This window comes from Brachypodium distachyon, chromosome 1, assembly GCF_000005505.3.
Source record: "Brachypodium distachyon strain Bd21 chromosome 1, Brachypodium_distachyon_v3.0, whole genome shotgun sequence".
In the NCBI taxonomy this organism is placed as follows: domain Eukaryota; kingdom Viridiplantae; phylum Streptophyta; class Magnoliopsida; order Poales; family Poaceae; genus Brachypodium; species Brachypodium distachyon.
The window spans coordinates 7,514,401-7,539,466 of NC_016131.3; the positions used below are offsets into that span (position 1 = coordinate 7,514,401).

The window sequence follows — 25,066 nt, forward strand, 5'->3', positions numbered from 1 at the left end:
GAACAAGTTCCAACTAAAATTTTATGTCCACAACGTCACGTAGTACGGTATTGCTGATTGATCCCATTGAATGCTATGGTAGAAATATGAAATATAAACACCGACTTCTCTTCCTCGTGTACTGTATGTGGTCAAAAAAGGTGTTTACATCAAGGGTCAGAGGAAAAAATTGATCACATTGTTCCGCTTGCAGTTTAACCACAAGACAATATACCACGTATGGTATGAATGGATAAACAGAGACAAAACTTAGCCTTCGAGGCAGCTGTAACTAGTGTTTATGTCCTCCTGTCATCGTCGCTACTCTCACTGCCATCACTGCAGCGGAAAGTCATGGAAAAAAGGCTGTCAAGTTCCAAAGTCAATTATATCCAGATTCACTTTTTTTTTTGAAAGCTATCCAGATTCACTGCCTAAGATGAAAAAGAATGCAACGCAATAACAGGCACCCACGATTGTAAATGCACTAGACTAGTTAATTTCTCTTACCTCTCCTCGGGAAGTTTTGCAAGTCTTCGTACTTCTAAGCCTGTCATGTTGAGGAGCTTCTGTGCAGTTGTAACATCTGCCCCTGGAAACAGAGGTAGTAAATTGATTTTCAGTTTAACTGGAAAACATGAATGACACAGTGTGACCATGACATTAACATTCGTACAGTGTAATATGCAAACAATAGAAAACAAGGAGCGAGACATGCATGCATGTATGTACCTTTGGTCAACTGGAAAACATGAATGGCGCAGCGCTCTGCAGCTAGACGTACAGGCGTGCTACTATCCTTTAAAGTATCACCAATTGCCGGGCCCAATATCGAGATATTTGAACCAAGAGCTGAATGATTTATCTGCAGCAACGAACAATTAGATTGCCAGCATAACACTTAGAGGTATGGGTGCACACTAGAAATATCTATAATTATAAACCTTTGCGGCAGCTTTGATACAGGACAAAGATCTTCTCCTAACTTCGCTTGAATCATCACGCAAGGCCAAGATGAGCAACTGAATAAGTTGCAAGGTGTTGCCTTCGAATTGTAACTGGCAACAGAGTAGTCTCCCCAAAGTTTTCGTGGAGGCTTCACGAACAGGGAACTTCTCCACAAAACAGACAAGAGTTACAAAACACATGGAAACAAAAAGATAATTACAGCAAGGAGTGCAAGTTGATCCAATACCTTGTCATCTTTTAGAGAATCTTTTAGAAGATCAACAATAGATGGAAATGATGTTGAACTGCACAATTTTGCTGGACAATGCATTGATATGGATGAGAATGTTAACAGAGCACCATGCCTGGTACACCAGTCTGGTAATGTGCTCATGTTCAACAAGGTCTGCACCAGATCGGAGGTCTCGATCTCATCCATGTACTGAAGAAAGCATATACATGTTACAATACATAGATAACTTGAGAGAATATAAGAAAAAAATGCCAACAATTATTAAAAGAGCATGGTTCCTCCAAAAAAAAAAACAAAGGCAAGCAATTACTGAATAGTTTTATGCAAAAGAGGACATGATTATCCCTTGAAATGGGGTTGCCTTTGAAACAAATATTGTCACCCAGAAGTGTCGATACCTTCCTCTAAAGTGAACACATCCCTCTGCATTAGTACGTCTCTTTTCTTTGCTGCATTACTCAACATACATGCTCCCTCCATCCGGAAATAAGTGACGAATTTGTATAAGAATCTATACAAATCCACAACAGTTATTTCGGGACGGAGGGAGTAATACATTTCCATGTTCTTTCATAGTTGCTTTAAAACATGACCAAGTTATGGTTCAGTTTCAACAAACATGCTGATATTTCTATTATTGAAGTGATGAAATTTCTCGTTGTGGGTAATGTCGAAAAACATGTCGAGTTCACAGCAAGAGACAAAGGGGTTTATTGAATTAGATGTTCAGAAATGCTGCTTAATGATTTTGGATTTGACAGGCTTGAAAGGTCTATCTGTATGTGGATGTACAACAGTAAGCACAGCTCCACGCCTCAAGCCCTCAACAAGAAGTTTGACAAATAAAATTGTTTAACTATAAATAATTTCTGACAGCAGCAACTTATATGACCATGAAAAGTTTATACGGCTAAAAAAGGCAACAATTTACAGTACCTGAGATAATGTACCAATTGCTTTGGCAGCAGAACTGCGGACATCATCAGCCTCTGCTTCCAGCAAATCTTTCAGAAGAGCACATCCACGTGATCTGATTGCAGAGCTAACGCTTTTGCCAGCATGCCTCACAACACCTTTAAGCGCAGAAAGCACACTTTCCTTGACAGTATCATCCCCTGACTAAAATCAATCATAAAATAAAGTTACTTTTGCACAGCTGGTGGCATTCTCCCGCCACACACATACACTACAAAAATAAAACACAGTATCCAAACTACCTGCAACATTGACAGAAGATCGCTGACTAAAGGATCAACTCTTGTACTTAATGCACTAAGCTTTCCAAGAGCTGACGCGGCCCTCGTGCGGACAGATCTGCAACCCACACATTCATGTTGAAGGAGACAAAACAATCAAAAGAAATATAAAAACAGAGGACAATACCAACCTATTGTTATCCTGCAGACATTTAACAAATGTCGTCTGAAGTTGTGGAAGGAAGGGCTTAAGTGCAAGCCCACCTTTTGTGATGATGATAGTCAGGGTTGATAGAATGGCTGACTTAACTTGCCATGGAAATCGGTCTCCGAGGATGCGTATAAGGGGCCTGTACTCAAAACAAGGAATACATTACTACATTAGAGTTACAAGCATGCCATGAAGATATTTGATATATCTACCACAAAGAATAGCCCAGCATGCGAGTAAACAAAAAATCAAGTAATTTGACAGTGTTCAGAGGCTGGATTTGTTCAGCGCAAACACATTCAAGTTCAAGCTTATGGTCAAACAGCAGATCGGTGCACTATAACAAACATTGAAGTTGCGAGGCACTAATAATATGCTTAGGAGTGCTTTTCCTTTTGCAGGAACAATATGCTACAGAAGACACGCTTCAGTGTGTGGGAGCTAGTAACATGGCTGATGATTGCAATGCAATTATTTCTTTTAAGCTAGGACAGCACATGCCTCCATTACAGAACAGAGATGAAACCATAAGACGGAAGCTACTTGAACAAATATAAGATATAAGCCATACCCTGTAATTGGCACAACAACTTCCTTGAGTGTCTTCTCACTTGTAATATCAATTAACTCTCCCAGGCCTTCTGCTGCCTGCTCCTTTGTCTCAGCAGACCCACTAATTAAACCCTGGAATTCAACACAAGATGTGGTATAGAATGTGCTTAAGTCCGAAATACATTATACAAGAAAGAAAACAAGGCTAGTCTGATTTTGTTATGCACTTTATATTTCTCATTTGGGAAGTCCAACATGCCCACAACTTTAGTTGGTATACAAGGGATATGATTATAATACAATTAATAGTTCACAAGTAAATACCTGCTGAAATATAGGAAGAAAAGGCTGCAGTGCTTTAGGAAGACACAAGCCAGGTACGAGGATAGGCACACCCTGAAATTGGATTCATATTGTTAGGAACAACAAATTTAACTGAAGTGCCTGTGGAGCTGGGGGTGGGAACAATCGTCACACATGCACATCACAAATGTAAGACATCAAAGTAGCACCTTTCTCCTCCTACGTTCTTTATCTCTGGCAGTAGAGATAGCATCACGCACTAACTTTATATGTGTAGGAAGTTGTTCCTTGGGCACAGAGCCAACAACTCTTGAAAATGCTTCCCAAGCAGCCTGTTAACCATCGTAAGTAAGTCTCAGAAGTAGAACAAACTGAAGCAGGAGAGTGCGAGGTGGCGAATGCTCACCGATACAGTAGCTTTATCAGTATCACTCAATAGAGTAATTAGGATGGACATCATGTCAGGAGCCTCATCAGCCAAATATAATTTACTATTTTTAAAGAGGAAACCTATAAGATAGGCTGAACCTCGCCTCACAGATGCCTGACAAAACATAATCTGTTAAAACCTTCAAAAGAATAACACGCATATTATTGTTTTCAACTCAAATATTACTCAGGTGAACCAACCTGACTGTCATTGAGTCCTTTCAGAAGCTCAGGTATTAATGTTTCAACCCCTTCATCATCAATAACCAACACGACAGTCTCAGCAGCCTTTCTGGCTGTGCTTTGTACATCCTATAAATCCAAGAGAATATTCATCGTCAACAATGACAAAATACACTACAGCTAGCCTTTTGCTTGTAAAATGGATAGATCCTGAATTATGGGTAGATGCATTAAGGTAATGAACCTAAGATTACAAATAATGATCCAACGAATAATAAATAAGCTAGATCTGACTATGTGTTTAGAATGCTCCTCACCGTATCTTCGTAATCCATAGCAAGTATTAATGTCGGAAGGACAGTTCCAATATGTGAACTCAAACCTGGCCCGGCGACCTCAGCTAGAGCCCCCAATGCATGTGCATTGAAAGTACTACACCACAAGAAAGGTAATTTGTAAAGAAAAGACAGTTGATCTAAAGTTCTAAAGATAAGGTATTGTAAGATGAGTGGTCCACTCACGAGAGAGGGGGCTGGACTAATTTGGGCAATATATGGGGCAAAATAGCTGCAGTCCGGACACTGTCAAATCATATCGAAAGGTTAGCATATCTCTGCATTTCAAGTGAAGACATACAATTTCACAAAATGACGGGTACGCAAAAAAGACAGACCTTAGAATCTGCTTTAGACCATCAAGGGCTGTTGCAGATGTCTCATCATCCTCCATGGCACGTAACAGCGTGGGGACAATCTCATCAATGGCTTGCAACCCAGCACTCTAGAAAAGGTTAAAAAGTCAACAACAAAAAATTGAAAAGTCCTCCACATTCAATAATATAAGAATGTGACCCGTTTTACCTTATACAGAGTACTGAATGCTAATCCAGCAGATTCACGGACCTCTTGTGTACTGTTAGAAACACATTGTTTAGTGAAATTTCACCATAAAACAACACAATTACACAGTTAAAAAGCAAACCTGTCACACAGGGCAGTTCGGATGGTAGGAATAAGTTCATCCATAAAACTTAATAGTTGATGTTTTCCAGCACTACCCATAACCTCACTCAAGCCAATGCAAACTCCCTGATGAGCAAAAAGTTAACAGCAGATTGATCATTACCAGGATAAGTATGTTCAACAAAATGGAAGGCAAATCCAGAGTACATTCAATATAAAGCTTCCACACAAACTGTTGGGCTGACAGAAATTTTGATAGTAATTGAAGCTAGGAATAATTACTTGTCTTCTGCTGGAATTTGGGTCCTTCAGTCCTTGTGACAAAATGGGAATAATAGAGGGCAAAACTCTCTCACCAAGCTTCCTTACAAGCTCACCAAGTGCTCTCCCGGCAACCTGAAAAAAACGTGAATATATAGAGAAATCAGAACATGAAAATTCTCCAAGAAGATCAAACAGTACATGAAATAGATTGGACCTGCCGCCGTTCTGAGGAAGATGATGCGAGAGATGAAATAAGTGTGTCCATAAGAACAGGCATGATCTCCTTAAGAGTTCTTGGAGTATTTGCAACAATAGTCTTCCAGACATGTACCGCGGCCTAACATGGAAAAGAAAAGCTATAGAACAAGGGTGCTCTGAAATGCTGAACAGTTGCATAATCTACCAGCAGGAAACAAAAAACCAAATCGACCAATTCCCACAGAAGGACATGACATATACCTGCCGGACAGTCAAGCTCACATCAGAACGGACCATATAAATGGCAGCAAGAACCTCGTTACGTTTAGCCCTTCCAAGTACTTCAATAATTGCACGCCCCTGAGCTTCTGTGCTAGCACCTTCATCGTCACTTCCACCCTCAAGGATTGCCTTTCCAGAAGTTCCAGCCACCTATAGAAGACAGCATTAATAGATGGGATAGTACAAAAAGGTAGTGCTACATAAAGACAAAGGAGGTAGGGACCTTGAACAACAGATCTCCCAAAAGTTCAACAGAACTTTGTCTGATACGCCAATTATCGCTGAATATCCCATCCTCAATGGCAGGAAGCAACAGAGGTAAAGACCTATTTAACATCAAGAAAATGCCATCATATACTAAGAGCATTGGTAACAAAATGAACATACACTAATTAAAATGTGGGAGCATACGATGTTGCGTAGTATTCCACAAAAACATGACCCGCAGAAAGTGCGGCATCACGAACAGATTCATTCTCATCAGCAAGCCCTGACAAGAGTAAATAATTAGAGAATCAATGTTATAGAAGCAGATTAGCAGAGATAGAAGTTCAACTATCTTACCATCTAATATAGCAGGAAGAACGGCCTGCAGATGATTCTGAAAAATTGCACCCATGGACCTGGGCAGATACTATAGAACAAATATAAGTCAGAAACAAGGTAGAACGTTACTCACAACGTAGTTGTACAAGAATAATAGAGGGAACTGGGGGTAAATTTACGCGGAAAAGTGTCAGATGTCCATCACGAACAGAAGCCTTCTGATGGGAGCAGTTCCGGATGATGTCAGGAAGAATCTGATCGAAATAATCTTTGCCAAGAGCAGCTAAAACCTGGAAATTGACAATAATAGACACGATTATACACTAAAGAGACTGCTGGCTGCACCAGCTATTAATTGTGTAAAACTCTTAGCAGCTATCCCTCGAACTCCAATAGTACTGTACTTGGGCAACACTGAACACACACACTTCAGGATGAAAAAAGAAGTTATGTGAAGTGCACATAATCGAATGAAGTGTCAGAGAAGTGAGAGGCTGAGAGCTGACTAGCAACCATAACTTCTAAATAAAATATTTGTGTGAATTGTCTTGGCTACAAATGTTAGATTGCATGCCTACAAGCCTATTGCAGTCGATGCTCCAGAAGAGTTTAAAAAACCATCACATGATGAGTTGATGACACACTGGTAGTTTTAAAAAGAAGTGGCACTGGTACTAAAAACAAACGCTTGAAGCAAGCCAGAGAAAAGAAAACAACCTCACTCAATCCCTGGGCGGCTCCAGATCGTTCAACATTACTATTATCAGATTTGAGTGTATCTAACAACCATGGCACAAGATCTGGGAAAATTTGTTCACCCATTCCTACTATAAGAGAGCCAAGAGCTCGAGCAGCAACTGCCCTGACTTCAGGTATAGGATCCACTAGAACCTACAAAATATTGTTAAGCAGAGTATGAGAAGCAAACATGGTTCACTTGATAAACCAATGAACATCTTACTATCGGAAAGTAATCACTTCCAACATGCTGTAATTGCGGGACACGGCATAAAAATTACCTTCTTGACTTCAGGTAAGAGCAATCCTATGTATGGGATCATATCCATTGGTTCTGTAACTAACGAAGACATGTTTCCAACTATTTGAGCAGCTTTCTTCTTAGTGTCAACACCTCTCTCCCTCAGTCCTCTATGCACAATAGGCACCAGCAACGCAAGTGATGGTGCGTCTATCGAGTTAATAAAAGTTGTCTGCCAAAAGAAGAGCCATCGGAGATTGAGATAAGCATTAGCTAGCAATTGAAATGCAAACAACAGGGTGAACATCATCTTAAGTCCCAGTTTACCTGAAGAAGGATGTCAAGAGAATGTTTGGTGTGGTTATTGGGATCTGTCAGAGCAGACAGAAGAATTGGGACAAGTGCGGATATTTCAGGATTCTTTATGACACTTCCAACCTAGAAAAATTATACAGTATTCATCTCAGATCAGGCATAGAAACATCGCAATTTCTATGAGCAATTAACTGGCATTACCTGCTGGAGAGCTGTCTGCCCCGCTGCTTGGACTTTCGGATGTGTGTCAGTTAGTACCTGGCAAATATATGATATACAATGTATGAAAAAGTCATGCTAAATTGTATGCGATTATAAACTCAAAATACAAATTCCATCATATACCTCAGTTAGCTTTGGAACGATCTTTGGAAGACACTGAGATAGCTGCTGAGGAGCACAAAATGCCATAGCGCCAAGAAGTTGAACACTGCTTTGCTTAGTTCGCCATGCTTTGTCCTCTAGGCCCTGGAAAAAAAAAAGTAAAGAAAACTCATCCAGATATCTGCATTTTAACAAGATACATACATTACAAAAAATCAATCTGTTGCTAGGAATAGAGTGACCCATTTTATGCCTACAGGGAAGTGATGATTCTATCCTTAATGGTCAAGTCGAGCTTTCCCTCTAGAGGGGAAACCATGTACTTATTGTCAATTAAGAAACGAATTACTAGCCTCAGGGCGTCTCTAACCAGGTCTAGGGATCAGGCCCTGCAGGCGGTAGAGGAGGGCGCATGACATATCCCTGGTCTTCAGACCTTTACCAAGTCTAGCATGTGACAGTAATTTTTGGTGCCAGGTTGTCTACATATGTAAGCTAAAATCTTCAAACGGTGGAGTGCAATAGATGAAACGGAGAATATTTAGTAGATGCATTGAATTCCTATTATGTAACAAGGGCAACTGACTGGGCAATTGTTCAATGTAGAGCAATAAAAAATGATACAGTTTGATAGCATCAAAAGGACATGCACACCTTAAGAAGTGAAGGGAGGACGAGCTTCACACCATGACCGGTGAGCTGAGACATCATCGCACGAGCAGCACATTCAGCAGCCTCACGTACTGCCAGAACTTGGTCAGAGAAAGACACGAGTAGCAAGGGTAGCATCTGAATGACATAACTGCAAGAGAAGAACCATAATGAATCCTTTTCCAGAGAAAAATATATGGATGAAACAAAGCACTACACTTACGGCTCAAATAGTTTGCCAAGCTTTTCACACAGGCACTCAAATCCAAGTAAAGCTCCTTCACGGCATTTTGCAGAAACTCTGGGGATAGCAGATTCAGTGAGATCAAACGTTAATCATTCATAGAAGACCTTATATATCGAATACTATATTGTCAAACAAAGGCAGGGCATCTGATGGGGCTAACACTGATAAGAAAAATGGAAGCAAAGATTAATAATATCGTTCCAACCCTGTCCAACATCAACTTGCTACAACTCAGTTGATGTCTCCACCCCCGCGGACTCATAAACCACCTAGGAGCACCTAAGTGGCACCACTCAGCATGGGGACAGTGGAAATGCTCAACGGTTCAGGTGCTCAGAAGAAGCTCGCACGAAGACACATGTGGAACTGTGACTCAAATACAGGACCATAGAGCATAACAGAGCATCATTCTGGACCGCTGCTGCCAACATTAGAGCCTCATTGAAATCCTGGCTACAGCAGGCGACGGCTTAAGGGAAGAGGGCTTGGAGAGAGAGTGTGTGTGAGAGAGTGAGTGAGTGAAATTGTATGCAGCGCGCTGAGTACATTGAATAATTTTAGTCATGGAGTCATTCATGTAAAATTGCTGGAAGAGTTAAGGTCACATACCTGTCTTCCAAACCTTGTTGTAATGTTGCAGCAATACCATACTTCTTCAAGGAAGTAATTTTAAATCCTTTAACCACCCCAGCAAGGCCAAAAGCTGCACCACGTCGCTCACCATACTTTTCACATTTCATCATACGATCCAGTAGTCTAGTGACAAGAGCCTGGGCTTCTTCCTAATTTGTAGGAAAGGGCATATTTTATAACATAAACAGAAAAAGGAACAAGAGTGGTTACGGAATGGATCAGGAGGTCAACAGTACAAGGAACGGAACTGATGTGAACAACAGAACTCACCTTCTTTGAGACCATAAGTGGAGACAAGCAATCGGACACAGCTCTCTGAACTGCCTCTGATGGGGTGTTAAGCACATCTAACAACTTCTCAACAACACTGTGGACTTTAGGATCATCCTGCAAGAACATCTACATTAGTACCATGTAAAGACATCTTTTTAATCAAAGAATCAAACCATACAGTCAGATAGTATTTTGCACCTTTGAAAGATGTTTTGCTAGAGCACCAGTGAATATAACAACACCTTCCCTGACAAGATCATATGTTTCCTCATCTGATGCCTGTAACAAGTGAGAAAACATAGAGATTGCAGATATTAAAATCCATGAGATATATCATGAACTAAATCGCAAAATTCAAATTACTACAGAAACTTACCCTTTTATTTAAGTAGCTCTCAAAAATAGGAAAGAGCAAAGGAACATTTTCCTTTCCATGTTTATCAATAATAAGAATGCCGGCATTTATCATTCTACCACGAACGTCCAGATTAGGATCAGCCTGTAATCTCAATGTAAGACGCACTAAATATTTTATGTTTTTATGCTACAGGCATACAGTCATAAGATCCACATAAATAAAATTGGAAGTACTTACCAAGGCACGTGATATGAGAAATGTCATGATAACAGGTAGATCTTTAGAACGCAGAACATCAGCAACCGAGTGGAGCGCTAATGCAATGCCTTGTCTTCCAAGCCAGTTTGTATCTCCAGATTCAGCTCCAAGACCAAGATCTTGAATGTACAATGAAAAAAGAGTTGAAAGTGTGTCCTGCAATGTTTCCATATGAGCATTAGGAAGTCTTCCATTTAAACAAGAATTATTTAGCCACAATATTATATTCTGGTGCCTCTCACGATGACACAAGTTTATAGATAATGCAGATGGATAATTTACAATCGTGGAGACTTACTTGCATTTTGTCTGGATTTTCATCCAATGCAGCGGTCAGAGCCTCAGCTGCAGCAACTCTAACATTGTAATGCCTATGGGAAAGTGCTTCAAAAATGCCAGAATAATCAGTGCAAACATCAAAACCGAAACGGTCCCATAACTCTTCCGCTAATTCAGCAACCACCTAGAATAAGTACACATGCCGTTGAGAAGAAGAAAATAAGTATTTTTACAAACTGCCAAAAGTTCAAAGAAAATCAAGGATATAATGGCCAATTTCTATTCAAATTTAACAGGACGGTTGTTACCGACCTTCTCCGGATCATGAACAGCAATCCAGAGGCTTGTTGAGACCCGCAACTCCCGTTGTACAGAGTGGCTAGGAACACACTTTATAGCAGTTAAGCAGGCAAGCCTAACATGCACTTCTTTTGCATATACACCAACAAGAGCCTAAATAAAGAAGGGTGTAAGATCAACTGAGACAAGTTATTAAGCTAAGGAATTAACTAAAAAATAATAACCTGTGCCAAATCGTTGCATTTTAGACCCAGGCATAACTCATTCAGCATAGGTCCCACTGAAGGATGATAAGCAGGAATAGTACTTAGCACATGATAAAGAACCTAGTGCCACCAAAAAAGAAGTTAGTGACTAAGAGGGGAATAAAACAATGCAAATAATTAAGCCATGAAGGAACTAAGATTGTTTAACTGATAACATTCTAGGTCGAGGCAGAGGTAATATTGGATCCATATGCATAGATAGTATCTGAAGCACATCATCATGTAGAGATGTCTTTTTGGAAGAAAGAAGGATCCTCTCCATTATCTGACCAAAACAAGTAAATTAATGACAGGAAAGAGGAGATAAGGGAAAACACAATAGGAACATAAGTGAATGTATCGTTTGACTGCTGGTGAAATTGAAGAAATACCGGAAAAATAAAAGTAAATGAATCTGCTGGAAGAGGTCCCATTTTGCATGCAGTTGCGAGCCCAGTTACTATTTGTTCAAAGAGGCCAGATGATGACCTCTTTTTACTATCTTCTTCCATAATCATAGGCATGAGGTCCATAACCATTTCAAAATCTTCAACAGAGATTACACGGATAGCAGCAGCAATCTGAGTCGCCCAATTGCAAAGAGGAGGGGCTGTGCAGCGAGCTAGCCTCAGCATTGCACAAAATGCAGCATCACTTACTATTGGAGAACTTAGCAACGGTTCAATATAATTTACCTGCATGGAACACCATCATGCATTAAGCCATAATACATAAAACACATAAATATTCACAAAAAAAGTCATATCTATAAAACAATATAGTAAAAAAATAGAGTTACTCAAAAGTATGCTCTGCATATCTGACAGTCATCAGCCATCCCAATTATTCCCCATGAACTCCCTTAGTTCCAATGTTTGACTACCCAAAATATGTACTACTGTTGCAACAAGACACAGCTTCTAAATACACCTCGTATTCATAGACATAAAGAAAAGGAGAATTGGTTCCAATTAACCTACATCAATAATCTGTACACAGTGTATTTATCATTTCTTGGCAGCTTTCTGGGTTTACATACAAACTACAAAGGTGCAACAAAAGATGCTAAGTGGTGCTGTGGTGTCTCTGTGTCTTTGGGGGAATATGGTGCACTATTATCAGCCATATTTGATAATACGGCACAGGCGCACAGCAAACTTAAAGATGGCATACAAAATGCCTAGACAATGCAAGAGTAGGATTGCTAACCAGATGAGGTAGTTGACCGTGAGTAAATATAGGATTAGCAATAGCCAATTCACCAAGAGTCTCCAACATTAACGCGAGATTCTTCTGCACATGTCCAACCTTCTCACGTACTGCTGCTTCCTCCTTCAAAAGCAATTCTTTGGCCTCCTCTTTTGCAGTCTTGGATTTGTCAACAGGAGCTGGAAAATTGAATGTAAATATTACCACATAGAGCACTAAACTTAACTTGTGTCAGAACTACGATCTTGAAGTACCCGTCTTTTTTGTAGATTTCCCTGTTTCTCTCTTGCCAATGTTAGAGGATTCTCTCCTGTCACTCTTTGGAGGCTCCTATAATGCATCGCAAAGCCAAAATCAAGATTAGTATAACAGTAAATAACTATATAATGAGCAAGATGGCTGTAGCTCTCACCACAACATTTGTAATGAAATAACTAGAAAGTCCTAACTTGATATAGTAAAGCTATATTTGTCTGCAATACATGATTTTTCACAGCCTCATATGGTTACATAATCCAATTAATGTGATACAAAAAATCTCGCAGGAAATGCTAGAGAAAAGTTACAGATTGTGCTGAAATGCAAACTTTTACAAGTCATCACTCTTGCCCTACAGGACATTATTCTTCAGAATGAAAAGAGCAAGAATTACCGCATCTGGAGCATCATATGCACGAAAACGTCCCTTTGCAAGTTTTGTATTTTTTGAAGCAACAGCCTCGGCGACATAAATTCCTTGCTCAGTTGACAATTGCCCCTCTGAAGTAAAAAAAATCTACAATGGAGTGAGAATAACTTGTAAGCACATCCTTACAGTACGATTATCCACCCTAAAAAGAACCCATGTGAAATAAGACTCAATTGGAAAAAGAACAGAAACGACTAATACAATGATATCATCTCATTACATTAAAAAAAGATGCTCAAACAGAACCTTTTGAGCATGAAATGTATCAAAAGGTTAAAGTTGTGTCTGATGAGAAATGAGAAAGTAAGTTCGAACATTTCTCAACATGTGCCACTACATAACTAGTGTCGCTGACTAAATTAGTACGCCCATCTACACGGGAACACATAAATAAGCTTGTTATGGCTTGAGGAACAAATGCAGGAAGCATTACATAATCATAGAACAAAGGTGACAGTTTCATGAATGTCCAAAACAGCACAAAAACATCGGCCATCACCAGGAGACTCTTGATATCTTCTTAACTTAAAATAAATATAATAAAGTTCACCTTGATATCATTCTCAGAGAAGCCATCGTGCAAAATACGGTCTGGAAGCTCTATGAAGTGCTGGAAAAATAACAGTGTGTAGAAAATGTAAGAAAAAAGATGTCCCAAGTTTCATTTGAACTGTGAAGAGAAAACAGACCTTCTCGAACTCTATAAATGTATCATTGGGTGATATTGTCATCAGTGTTGATAATGAACAGAGAGCTGCACGTTGTTCTTGCTTGTTGGAACTAAATAGTCCATCCTGTGAAAGCAATTCCTGAAATGAAACTATAATTGTTATCATCAACCTAAAACAAGCGGTAGTTCACAGCAAAATTGTGGATAAAAAAATACTATAGCTTGGCTTGGCATATGTAAATATATGGTAAGCTAAGTATCGCAATAAGCTAGGCGTTGGATACGCTGCTTCAGACCACCCAGAAGTGGTCAATTTCCCCATGAACCAATCAAGGACACTCCATGTTGGATATTGTTCTTTTTAATGTATTTCTCAATCAATTCCAACAAACTATGAATTGATGTTCTATCATACAAATCCATATAACTTCGCGAAGATAGACAAGGACCATCAGAAACTTGTCCCCCAAATCACCCAAATTATGAAAGTAAACTAGAGTAAACCAGAGCAACTTCACCGATTTGTTGCTAGCAAATTAAAAATGCAACTATTGTATCCACTATCCAGGTTACTTACTGATGCTTATAAAATCAGCAGTTTGTATTAGCCTGTTGCACTTTTAGACATTTGACATGAATTTCAGCACCAAGGCTTAATATCTGCCCTTGCATTACACGAACACTAGTACACATTAATAGAAAAAATCATTTTGCCAGAATAAAGGCAAGACTGTCATATTTTCCAATTAAGATTTCAAGTTATGGAATTACCTTGCAGATAACCGAAATGTTGGGAAAAATTAAGTCAATAAAGAGGATCTTTTGTTGTTTCAACCTTCGCTGCAACCTCTGAAATTGGACAAACAAACCAGTTAGGAAGATCAAAAGGTGGACAAAAGATAGCTAGCAAGATCCAACCTTCCATACACCAGCAGGAGAACCAGAGCTGGAAATACAAGGGTGGTGGGCACACAATATAAGTCGAGAATATGATCTCCAACTATGGTCAACCGCATATGGTGCAATCAGCAACAAACACTTCACAAGGACCTCAGTAGATGGAACAAAAGGTAGTTGTGAATCTCCAGGGCTATCCATTTCACTGAATAAAAAGGAGATTTAAATTTAGAACAAGATGAAAATAATATCAACACAACCAAAGAAGATGCCTTGGAGAGTGCACTCGCTCCAACAGAATGAAGAGCTATCAAAACATCTGCTATTCAATCACCGATCGGCCGAAACATGCATACCTTCGTTTCAATATTGACATTCTCTCTCCAACTAATGACAACCAATTAGTGAACAAGAAGAGAAGATCTTCAGCCAAGGCACCAGAGCTTGAGATGACTTTCTTAGTAGCATCATAAGCTATCTTTCTAACTGCCCAACTTGGATGGCAAACTAGATTTATTAGCAGCTGCAGTAAAAGGAAAAAGATATCAGTATAGCCTACAGCCCCATGATTGATATTCGAGTGAATAATTTGTATATCTTCTCTTATACTACAAAAGTGGATTGTGCATTCAGGAGTTAATACAAACTGGGATAAGCGAGCCAAACTAATCAGTTTGGAACATTCTTGCCCATGATACATACCTGAAGCAATGACTTGATAGAAAAATGTTCCTGGACCCTGCAGTTCAAAAAATGATAAGTCAAGGGAAGCAAAAGGGAGCTGGTATAGCACATAAATCCAATTTAAGAGCGCTAGAGCAAGACCGGTATAGATGATCCACAAGCAGTGATTGAAGTAGATCCACACATGTTAAGCAATCTTCATCTGTTAGTTTGTAAAGCTGCAAGGAGAAATGCTGTGTTAAATCTTCAGTTTCAACTTTCAAGGTAAAATCAGAAGATCTGAAAATCTTAGAACTTTCAGAACCGCATCCCAATGATTACCCGAAACCATTCACACCTCTTTGATTTGCAAAGTTGGTTCACACATACTTAAATGGTGACTTATCGGTGAAAACTCCCATTCAGTGCAAACAATTCTTGTAGGCCATTGGATCAAAAACCCATGACTCAGATCAAAGGTGGAAGTCCCACCAACCACTTAAACTCAATGGTAGAGGGTTATGTTCAAAAGTTGGTTTAAGTGGTCGGTGGGATTTCCACCTTTGATCCGAGCCGTGCGTTCTTAATCGAATGGCCTACGATGATAGTTTGCAAGTTTTGCACTGAATATGAGTTTTCACTGGATACGTCGCCTACTTAAATAGAGCAAAGTATTTAAAGGTGTCATGAACCAGACATGCAAAGGAGATTAAACAGGGAGTCTCAACCATTTAACAAATAACAATTCTTGTTGGAAATACAAAGTATGTGTGGGATTTACCAGCTGGGCAGAGATCAGGGAGGGTTCACTTTGAGCAATCAATGTCCAGAGCTTTTCCTTCACAATAGTACCATCTGCATATCCATTTAAATCATATCTGTGACAGAAGTTACTTAGAACATAAAATATTGGTATAAGAAGCAATCATAGACATACCTGCTTTGGTATCAATAGCAGCAAGCCTCGATATTGCATAAAGTGCATAGATTCCATCCAACCGCTGTGTTGCCTTGGTGAAACCAGTTTTTGACAACTGAATCAAATGATCTAACAAAGAAGTAACCTGCACAACATCAAATTTATCAATAACCAATATGCAGCACTGTCAGTATAAGCATTCCTCAAGTTTCAATCGCTCTTCCCTTGGCACCAAAGGAGAGCTCAACTGGAAGGCAATTCTTTTTACAGAGAGCTCAAAGTAACTTTATTACCTTAGTCAGGGAATCAGGCTTTTTGCATATGACTCGTATTAATTTTAGATGCCCCTTTCTTAAAGCGTCTTTCTCTTTCAATCCTGCAGTTATAAATGATACAACATCTGGTTGGACAGCTTCAGATGATACTGAAGCCCATGACCCCAGAGCTGAGAGAATTGCCAATTTCACTTCCTCAATACCTGTCATAAGATAACAAAACCATGATTTTACACCATCAGATGAGGATATGGAGCATGGAATGGAACACTTAAACTTTACCATCTTCCTTGTAACACGTTAGAAGGAAACTAGATACTGAGGGAGCAAGTCTGCTTATTTGCTTCTGCGGAAATCTTGACAACTGCTCTAAAGCATTCAGCATTCCAATTCTCTGGTACGGCAGTGATAATTTCCCCTCTGAGCCTGCACAGATCAAGCGTGTTAAGAGCTATATGAATTACAATACCAAATTTTGGTGTGTTAACATGAATTGAGGTAGCAAGTTTTAGGACATTCGCAGGGGTAAAGATAATATGGCAAGCCAACATGTATAAGTAAACAGAAATTATATATGCCCAACCTCCTAAAATTGCTTTAATAGCATTGAACATGGAAGGTAGAGTGTCTGGATCACTGGACTTCTCACTTAATGTTCCTACAATACTCAAAGCATTAATCCTCCTCTCTTCATCTGAATGACGAGCCTGATGCAGAACAACTGGCATGAACTCCATGGAATAATTGCTTAGGTCTAAACGAACTGTCATTAGAAGATTTCCAATAGATTGTAGCACGATCTCAGGATTTCTTTTCAGCATCCTTATGCATGATGGGAGAATAACATTTTTAAAATCTTCATGCCCAATATCCAAGAAAAGAGGCTTAAAAGCTTCACTGGCAGCTTGTGATGGCCGATCTTTTGAACTTAAGATGGTTTTGACGTACAAATCAAGGAATACTGGCTGAAAAGCAAAGATTGTCAAACATACAAGTAAAACTAGAAATAGGAGTTGAGAGGGAAAACACAGGCTATAGGGTATCATACTTTTGGCATGACTAGTTAAATTGACAACTTCAAAATTATAACTGAAAACTGGTAATCAGACAAAAGGATGGAAGTTTACCTTGTACTCAGAGAATAATGATGATGAAGTAACGGTAAAATCTAGAATTAGATTTATGAATGCAGGAGAATCCCTTGTTGAAATCCTCAAATCTCTGACCTCCTCCATATACGTCTTATATATTCCAGCAGACTGGAAAAATGAAATCAAATAAGAAAAGATCATGACCTAATTCATATAGCCACGTATGCTGCAACTATTTAGTTATGTTACTGAAATTACCTCAGAGAAAAGACGGATGAATAGTTGTTTGCAGGTCCGATGTTGACGAAAGGAACCACTCATAAGGACCTGGCATAACACTGCTTGTGCATTGGCCAGTCTAGAGAAACCACCTTTAGAAAGTGTGGCAAACTGGGTCCATTTCAGAAGATAGCATGACCATCTGAGGAGCTTGAAACAAGCAAGAGGGCTTGTAACCTTCAGATTCCTTTCCATAGACTGAACAAGTGTAGAAGCAAATGGCTTCATAAAGGTGGATTCACCGAGGGCCAGAATAACCATATCATCTACCGCTTTTCTTGAGGCACGATCATCATATAAAGGCAATGTCTGGAAAATGAGATCGACTAGCAATGTGGTATCTGATGGCGACTCTGCTGGAGAAACAGAGAAACATAAGGAAACAGGTTTTATGTTGCCTACGTCACAGAAGCAACCGAACATTGGATGAGTTGCAGAAGTATCAGTTTAGATGCACAATAAGAATGACGTAGCAGAGCTTAACCAAATGTGTTAGGTAAGAAAGACCTATTCCACCAAATCAATGGACTAGAATAGTTGCAGCCAGATTGCCATGGGATTCATGAATATTACTACTGATATAAACCTTAGCAGTGATTCAAATGAAAGATCTGGTGAGTGATCACAGAGGCATTATATATTATCACAAATCATCTCTTGTAGCGTAATGATCAACAAGGTACATCCTCGACATGCATTCTTTTTTTAAGAAACAATGCATGTATCAACTGAATAGTACTTCGATCACAAGACAATCAGGTATGTCAAGAGAGGACAGCATATTACACTACACACTTTTTATCTTCTAGTAACAGCTACTCCCTTCGATCACAAGACAATTAATATGGATCGGAGGGAGTAGATCAAATATTAGAACAACGATAGGGTTCATACTAGTCAACCTTACTTCCAGTCAGCCCTGTTTGTTGCGCAAGTCAGTTACAGTTGCAAATGAAGCCAAAACAAGATCATACAAAACCACAGAAGTCTGCTGCTTAACACTGGATGGTAGATTTAGGGCAACCATTTGAAACTAAGCAGAGCTCACATGTTCCCTACAAGCTCCGCTCAGTTCAAAAGTTCTACACGGAACCGGAACTAAGGTGATGCAGTATCACACAAGCACCTTCATAATCTACACATGGCTGCTGAGTGGCTCAGTGCTGACCTACCTCTCAACAACTGAAACCACAATACAGATTGTAGATGATAACATGAGCAGAGGATGGGTGCGGAGAGCAAAATTGCGTGCTAATTTCAATCTAAACTCCCTCCAGGCTAACGAGTACATCTGTAAACAAGAGCGAAGCTACCGAGCTACGATCCAAGTTGAACAGAATTGAGCAAACACACGGCCAAGCAGCACATCGCGGGAGATGGGAAGATCCCGTTCTCACAAATCGAAGTGAATCCACCCGTAGAAAGTACGAAACATTTCCGATCAGAGCACCCGCTGCTGACAAAAGCAGGGAGCACGAGAGCGAGCGGAGGCGCACGGGAGACTAATCTGCGGACGGGATGAAGCGCGCGATCCCTTGAGAGAAGAGCGGGGAAGGCGATGGCGTGCGCTGGTACCTGCTGCTCTCGTGAGGAGAGGGGGTAGGGTGTGGCGGAAGAGGCGGAGGCGGCGCTTCGTGGAGGGGCTGGAGACCTCGGCCGCGGCGGAGCGCAGCACCTCCTCCGGCGGCGTGTCCTGGGCACCCATTTCGCGCGGGGCGGCGCGCTTGCGTGCCGGTGGCGGGGTCGTAAGAGGGAGGTCGAGAGAGAGCAGGGTGGTGCGGGGTGGTGCGTGCTGCGGCCTGCGGCGGCCGGGGAGGTGAGAAGGATGGGGAAACGCTGGGCAGGGTTGGGGACTTGCGAAGACTACCCAGTTTGTTAGGGGTTTTGGACTACGCATCACGTTCACTGCTTCGCGGGGCCCCTTTGTCAGGGCAGGATGGATGCTCTTACTACGTGATTTGCAGTTGTGGGGCCGCTGTGTAAGGGCCTCAGTGTGGCCGAATTTGTAGTGCTGGGCCCAAAGTGGCCAGAAGGCCCTTTTTTCTATAAGGCCATGTGCACTAGTCTAGACAATTGGTGTCTACGGTATTCATCCATATCATCAATAGACATCACTAAGAGCAACAGCAATATGGGCACGGCTAAGAAAAGTGCTGGAATCAGGTCTAAAAAAACTAAAACTGCTGCAGTGTGCATGTTTTTTAGGACGTCTCCAACAATCCTAGTCAGCCGTTACTTAAACTTGCCGGTTCAGCAATTTGATGACATGGAAGGGAAAAAAAGGAGCAAGATAGAGTAACGATATCTACCAGGAGAAACAACCCAAGCGCGGAGACCTGGGAGCAAGTACCGATTATTTTGCTCGTTGGACGCTTGGTTGTTGCCTAGAAACCTGTGTAGATGTGGCCCACCCAGATTTCCAGGATCACCTGCGCATCCCCTCCATTGCCTAGCTAAATGTTACACCAAGGTAGGCATAGAGGCCACCAAGTTGAAGTTCAGTGTGGATCCAGCACACATACAAGCTATGCAGCGTTTAGTAGCAGCACGAAGTAACACATCGTTGGAGAGTTTGTTTCTTCGCTTGAGATTGCACGTTATCTTTTCATTTTGTACCAATACTACTTGTACCTTGTTGAGGATGCTCTTAGCTACTAACTTATGGGGCCCAAAAGTTATAATTTTTTATGTCTTTGTCCACTTTCCCCAACTCTCCTAGCTGCTCGACGCGGGATGCCGCTCTCCTTTTCTTCCTCCTCGTCTTCTCCTCCAATCTACCTCCTCCAACTCCAATCCACCGCAGGCCTCCTTCTCCTCCCAACGGCTGCTGCTGCTTCTTCTTCTTCTCCTTCTTCCTTCTCCCTTCTTCTTCCATCGCGAATCCCTGATCTACTACTGATGCTTTTCCCCGAATCACTGATCTCCCACTGTTGTTTATCCTCGAATCCTTGAGCGTGGCGGCGGCGGCGGCCCGTGCTCTTGTTGGGACGCGGAGGAGGCAGGAAGTACAAAGAGGGAGGGAGGGAGAGGACCACGCTGCGGCCGCTGCCCTCTCCTCGTCATCTTCAACCGCGTGATTTGAAGAACCCTCCGGCGATGGCTCGCGTCTCCTCTCCGGCGACGCGTGATTTGGAGAACCCTCCGGCGGCGGCGAGGATCTTGCAGGCCTTTTTCAACAGAGGCAGCAGTGGCTTCTCCCCTTCCTTGGAGCACACGTGGGATCCACAATTGTCAATGCTTTTCTAGAGTCGACGCAAGAAGATGAGTCGAGTCTAAGAATTTTTCCTTAGCTAGCAGAGCTGCAATGGTAAGGGTCAGTTCTTCAAGTTCTAAGACCTTTCTTAGCACCGGGTTTTGACCAACGTTGGGCTTACTCTAAAGATAGATTCTACAGTGGGTTGTCTTTTTAATCGTCTGCAAAATCGAAATTGTAGGAAACGTCACCCTTATCCATCGAGCCAAATGAGGAAGGTAAAAGTACAAGAAGCAGCCGACACCTTATACAACGGTAAAATGCTATCTGTAGCGGCCGATTTTCCAGGGCTACCGGTGGTCTATATTCTTAGCGACGGACTCACTCTCTCTCCTCGATGTTTTCCTCCACCTCAGCCAACGCACGCGTTATAGACGGGTGATCGACGGCCGCTACATGCCCTAATATCTACTCGGAGGGGGTTGTTCTTCGGGAGTACTCCCTCCGTTCCTAAATTCTTGTCATTGTTTTAGTACAAATTTAGGAACGGAGGAAGTACATAGGTTCGTATCAAGTCAAAAAAATAAAATTTGACCAAGTTTATAACAAATCTGTCAACTTCTAAAATTTTAAGTTATTTTATTAAACGCATCATAATATAGATTTTCATAGTCTACTTATTTGATAGTGTAAATATTGGTAGGAGTATATTTTTCTATAAACTTGGTCAACTTCAAAAGGTTTGATTTCAGACAAAGCTAGAACATCTTACAATTAGGTACGAAGTAGTAAATTACTTAAAACAACCTTATCTGGGCACATTGTTGTATGTGGCAATCGCGTTTGTGGATTTAAGAGAAAAAACCACCAAGCACATCGGTGAGTCTCACGTCTAGCGTGTTTTGGCATCGACATACTCGTGTGGTGCGCACATCGACCACAACAAAACTGAGCGTTGGGAGAAAAGTTGAAGAAGACATTACTTAACTGTCAGATAGGACTCATAGTCAACTAAGCATATTGTCTACATGGGCATGCCAAGGCATTTATGACATGTGGGACTCACCAATCAGAACGGCTATCAACACACGCTCATAAGATCATTGGTGGTATTTGCAGCGCTCTACCTCTTAACCGTTGTTTCTTTCAGGAAAAGAAAACCATAATGCGGTGGTTATGTGCAACCATGTGCTTAATTAATGATTTTACGTAATTCACTATGTTGTTTGGAGGCTTAGTTGGAAGAGCCAGGTAGTATCATGTCATCGGACCAAATGCATCTGCTTGGCAGGGTTTAATTGATGCAGAATCACGTTGGCATGTGGGTCTAGGATTCTATGCAGTGACAAAACATGCATTGTGTTGTGAAGTGTTACATTAAGTTCCGATGCATCTGCTTAATTGACATGGTTTAATTGATGTAGAATCACGTTTGGCATGTGGGTCTAAGATTCTATGCAGTGAAGGTACACAAATTTTGTGTTGTGAAGTGTTGCATTAAGTTTCGGTACATTGAATTGCCATAAATATGACAGACCATGTTGGATCTTCTTCTATTTTTTTACCACAAGCAAAGGTTTCCGCTAATTTTATGAAGATTCGTGGGTTTTAAAAACCAAACAAACATCCATGCACATGTGGCAACATTTAGCCTAGTTATTCCTTTGGAGATTCATGAATGGAGCTTTTGTTAATGGACTTGGCCTTTTCATATTTTTAACTATCTTGATGAAACATTGGCCAATCAATGGATTTGTTTGGATCATGGAATTAGAATTGAAAAGTGGAAATGAACTTCTAGTTTCGATCCATAGGAATGGGAACTGGAGTTGAATTCCATTTAATTAAGTATTTTGGTGGCAGTAGGGAGTGCCAAACTCAATGTTCATAGTTAAAATCTCATGTACATCCATTTTAACACACATAGTACACATAGAATTATATTAATTGCTACAATGTTAAAGAATCTGCATTTTTCAGGAGGTGCCATGGCACCACCACTGGATCCGCACTAGCTTCCAAAGATATATTCAAATACTTGGTTATACAACATGTTGTTGTTCTCGACAACAGTTAGAGTAAGGGGTGCCAATGCTCGATGGCACAAGTATGAGGATAAAGGTAGAGCGTGTACGCCGGCCTTATAGCGAAGGTCGCCGTACACTTGGACAAATTGACACGTCGATGTTTTTTGAATAGGTTCGGTCGACCCTGCGGGTGCAACTTAATCCTATGTTAGGAAAGGCTTCGAGGGGGTTGTTAGCCTAGGGCTTGGGCCGAGCGGATCTTCCCAAGACACCTTTCGGTGAGAGGTTCGTCGGGGCCACCTCGTACTTGAACCAAACACGTCTTTCCAAGTATCGAGGTTAAGCTACCCTCGGAACTCTAACCCAACCCCTTCTCCTTCGAGTTCAGGCCGAACGCGTCTTCCCGGATCTCGAAACTAGATCTCTTTGCAAGAGGCTCTAGCCTTCTCCCCTTGAGTTTTTTCAAGTGGGGGTGAATGATACATTCCCCCAAGGGGGGTATTTATCTATACACTGTTACATGTACTCTCTTCTCTGTATACAGGAGTAGCTTAATTCTCTCTTCTCTTCTCTCAATCTCTCCTATCTTCTCCTCTCTTCTCTCAATCATACAGGAGTAGCAGTATATCCTTCTCTCAATCTCTCTTCTCTCTTAATCTCTTCTCTCAATCTTCTCTTCTCTCTTAAACCTAAACTTAAACCTGTAACTAAGGTTAAACCTGAACCTAAGGTTAAACTGAACTTATAACTCAAAACTGAATCTGAATCTGAACCTAAGGTTAAACTGAATCCAATAAAGAATGACACCTCTTATTTAATTGACTGTACTTAAATCTGAACACTTGAACCTGAATTAACTTAAACCACCTATCCTCTCTTCTCTCTCAATCTCTCTGCTCTCTTCTCTTCTCCTCTAAATCTCTCTTCTCTCTCTCTCTCAATTTCTCAATCTAACTTAAACTCAATCTAACCTAAAGCTGAACTTGAAATCTATCTAACTTAAAACTGAACCTCAACTTAGACCTGAACTTAAACCACCTAAACTTGAACCATGTACAGAAACCAAACCTGAAAGTTAACTGAACTTTAACTGAATTTAAACTGAAAGTTACTGAACTTAAATTGAAAGTTAACTGAACTTTAACTGAATTTAAACTGCACTTTAACTGAACCTGAACTACTGAACCTGAACTTAAACTGAATTTAAACTGCACTTTAACTGAACCATATTTCTTCTCTTATCTTCTCTTCACTGCTTCTCATCTCATCTCATCTCATCTCATCTCATCTCATCTCATCTCATCTCATCTCATCTCATCTCATCTCTTATCTTCTCTTCTCATCACTGGTTCAACAGTGCTAAAGTGTTCTGGTACAGTTCAGCGTCACAATCTAGAGAAGCAGATAAGTTTCCTTCCCTCTGCATTCTATCCTTGTTGAGGTGCTGGATCTTGTATCCATTGCCACCTTCTTCTTTCATAACCTCTAGCATGCATGACTAGAGTGTTATGAAAACTCTAGCCAACTTGTACGCGTCATAATTATCAAATTCTTCGTCCACATTTTGTATCAGTTCCTTAATAGTTGTAGGTACTCTGCAATCTGTTAGGGATTGAATAGACCTGAAGAATCTTAAGTCGAGCACATTCATATCCGGAGAGTTTGCCAGCTGCTGCATCAGTTGAATGTCTAGGTCAGTTTCTGATACAACTTCTAGGAAAGCTTCATCATTAGGTAGCACATGAGTTCTTGCGTTGTCCTGCTGTATAAAAACTGTTCTCCCAATATCTTCATCAGGCCACATGTCGTGTATAGCTGGAACAACTTTACCACACATAAACTGCCTCATGAATTCCTAATAACCCCCTCTCTCTATTCTGACTACTCCTAGCTGCTGGAGTTTCCTTCACAAATGGCCACACCCCTATTTTGCCATCAAAGATTATAGCATCATTTTCATCATACCTAGGTCTTGCCACTGCCGTTA

The 25,066-nt window shown here is 40.8% G+C and overlaps 1 protein-coding gene across 1 annotated transcript; it reads right to left on the reverse strand.

Moving 5' to 3' along the window:
• Positions 1 to 54: 54 nt before the first annotated feature.
• Positions 55 to 19,706, reverse strand: LOC100826711 (protein ILITYHIA). The gene is made up of 60 exons (XM_010232437.3): positions 19,435 to 19,706; positions 17,839 to 18,215; positions 17,617 to 17,748; positions 17,073 to 17,454; positions 16,772 to 16,915; positions 16,508 to 16,692; positions 16,233 to 16,359; positions 16,077 to 16,150; positions 15,458 to 15,534; positions 15,335 to 15,371; positions 14,989 to 15,155; positions 14,654 to 14,837; positions 14,507 to 14,584; positions 13,755 to 13,874; positions 13,616 to 13,675; positions 13,030 to 13,152; positions 12,632 to 12,707; positions 12,378 to 12,556; positions 11,561 to 11,863; positions 11,338 to 11,454; positions 11,148 to 11,249; positions 10,936 to 11,076; positions 10,643 to 10,807; positions 10,324 to 10,500; positions 10,105 to 10,227; positions 9,927 to 10,007; positions 9,726 to 9,842; positions 9,432 to 9,604; positions 8,799 to 8,876; positions 8,579 to 8,726; positions 7,946 to 8,068; positions 7,802 to 7,858; positions 7,613 to 7,723; positions 7,326 to 7,517; positions 7,024 to 7,197; positions 6,486 to 6,596; positions 6,325 to 6,394; positions 6,172 to 6,250; positions 5,984 to 6,086; positions 5,740 to 5,910; positions 5,495 to 5,617; positions 5,299 to 5,412; positions 5,036 to 5,142; positions 4,915 to 4,966; positions 4,728 to 4,834; positions 4,576 to 4,635; positions 4,372 to 4,486; positions 4,073 to 4,183; positions 3,849 to 3,986; positions 3,652 to 3,774; positions 3,464 to 3,535; positions 3,159 to 3,271; positions 2,568 to 2,726; positions 2,398 to 2,494; positions 2,117 to 2,299; positions 1,175 to 1,369; positions 924 to 1,091; positions 712 to 844; positions 490 to 571; positions 55 to 318 (listed from the first exon to the last, which is right to left on the reverse strand). Exons 1-60 carry the CDS (start codon positions 19,562 to 19,564, stop codon positions 279 to 281), a joined length of 7,860 nt encoding a protein of 2,619 aa, XP_010230739.1. The 5' UTR covers positions 19,565 to 19,706; the 3' UTR covers positions 55 to 278.
• Between the last annotated feature and the right edge of the window lie 5,360 nt (positions 19,707 to 25,066).

What these genes read in the sequence shown, in the direction of transcription:
- LOC100826711 (XM_010232437.3), bottom strand. Translation starts at nt 19,564, where the DNA reads ATGGGTGCCCAGGACACGCCGCCGGAGGAGGTGCTGCGCTCCGCCGCG. An exon ending in CTCCTGCTGGTGTATGGAAG is followed by an intron (nt 14,585 to 14,653) that starts GTTGGATCTTGC and finishes GTCCAATTTCAG; the next exon opens with AGGTTGCAGCGAAGGTTGAA. An exon ending in CTCGACCTAGAATGTTATCA is followed by an intron (nt 11,250 to 11,337) that starts GTTAAACAATCT and finishes TGGTGGCACTAG; the next exon opens with GTTCTTTATCATGTGCTAAG.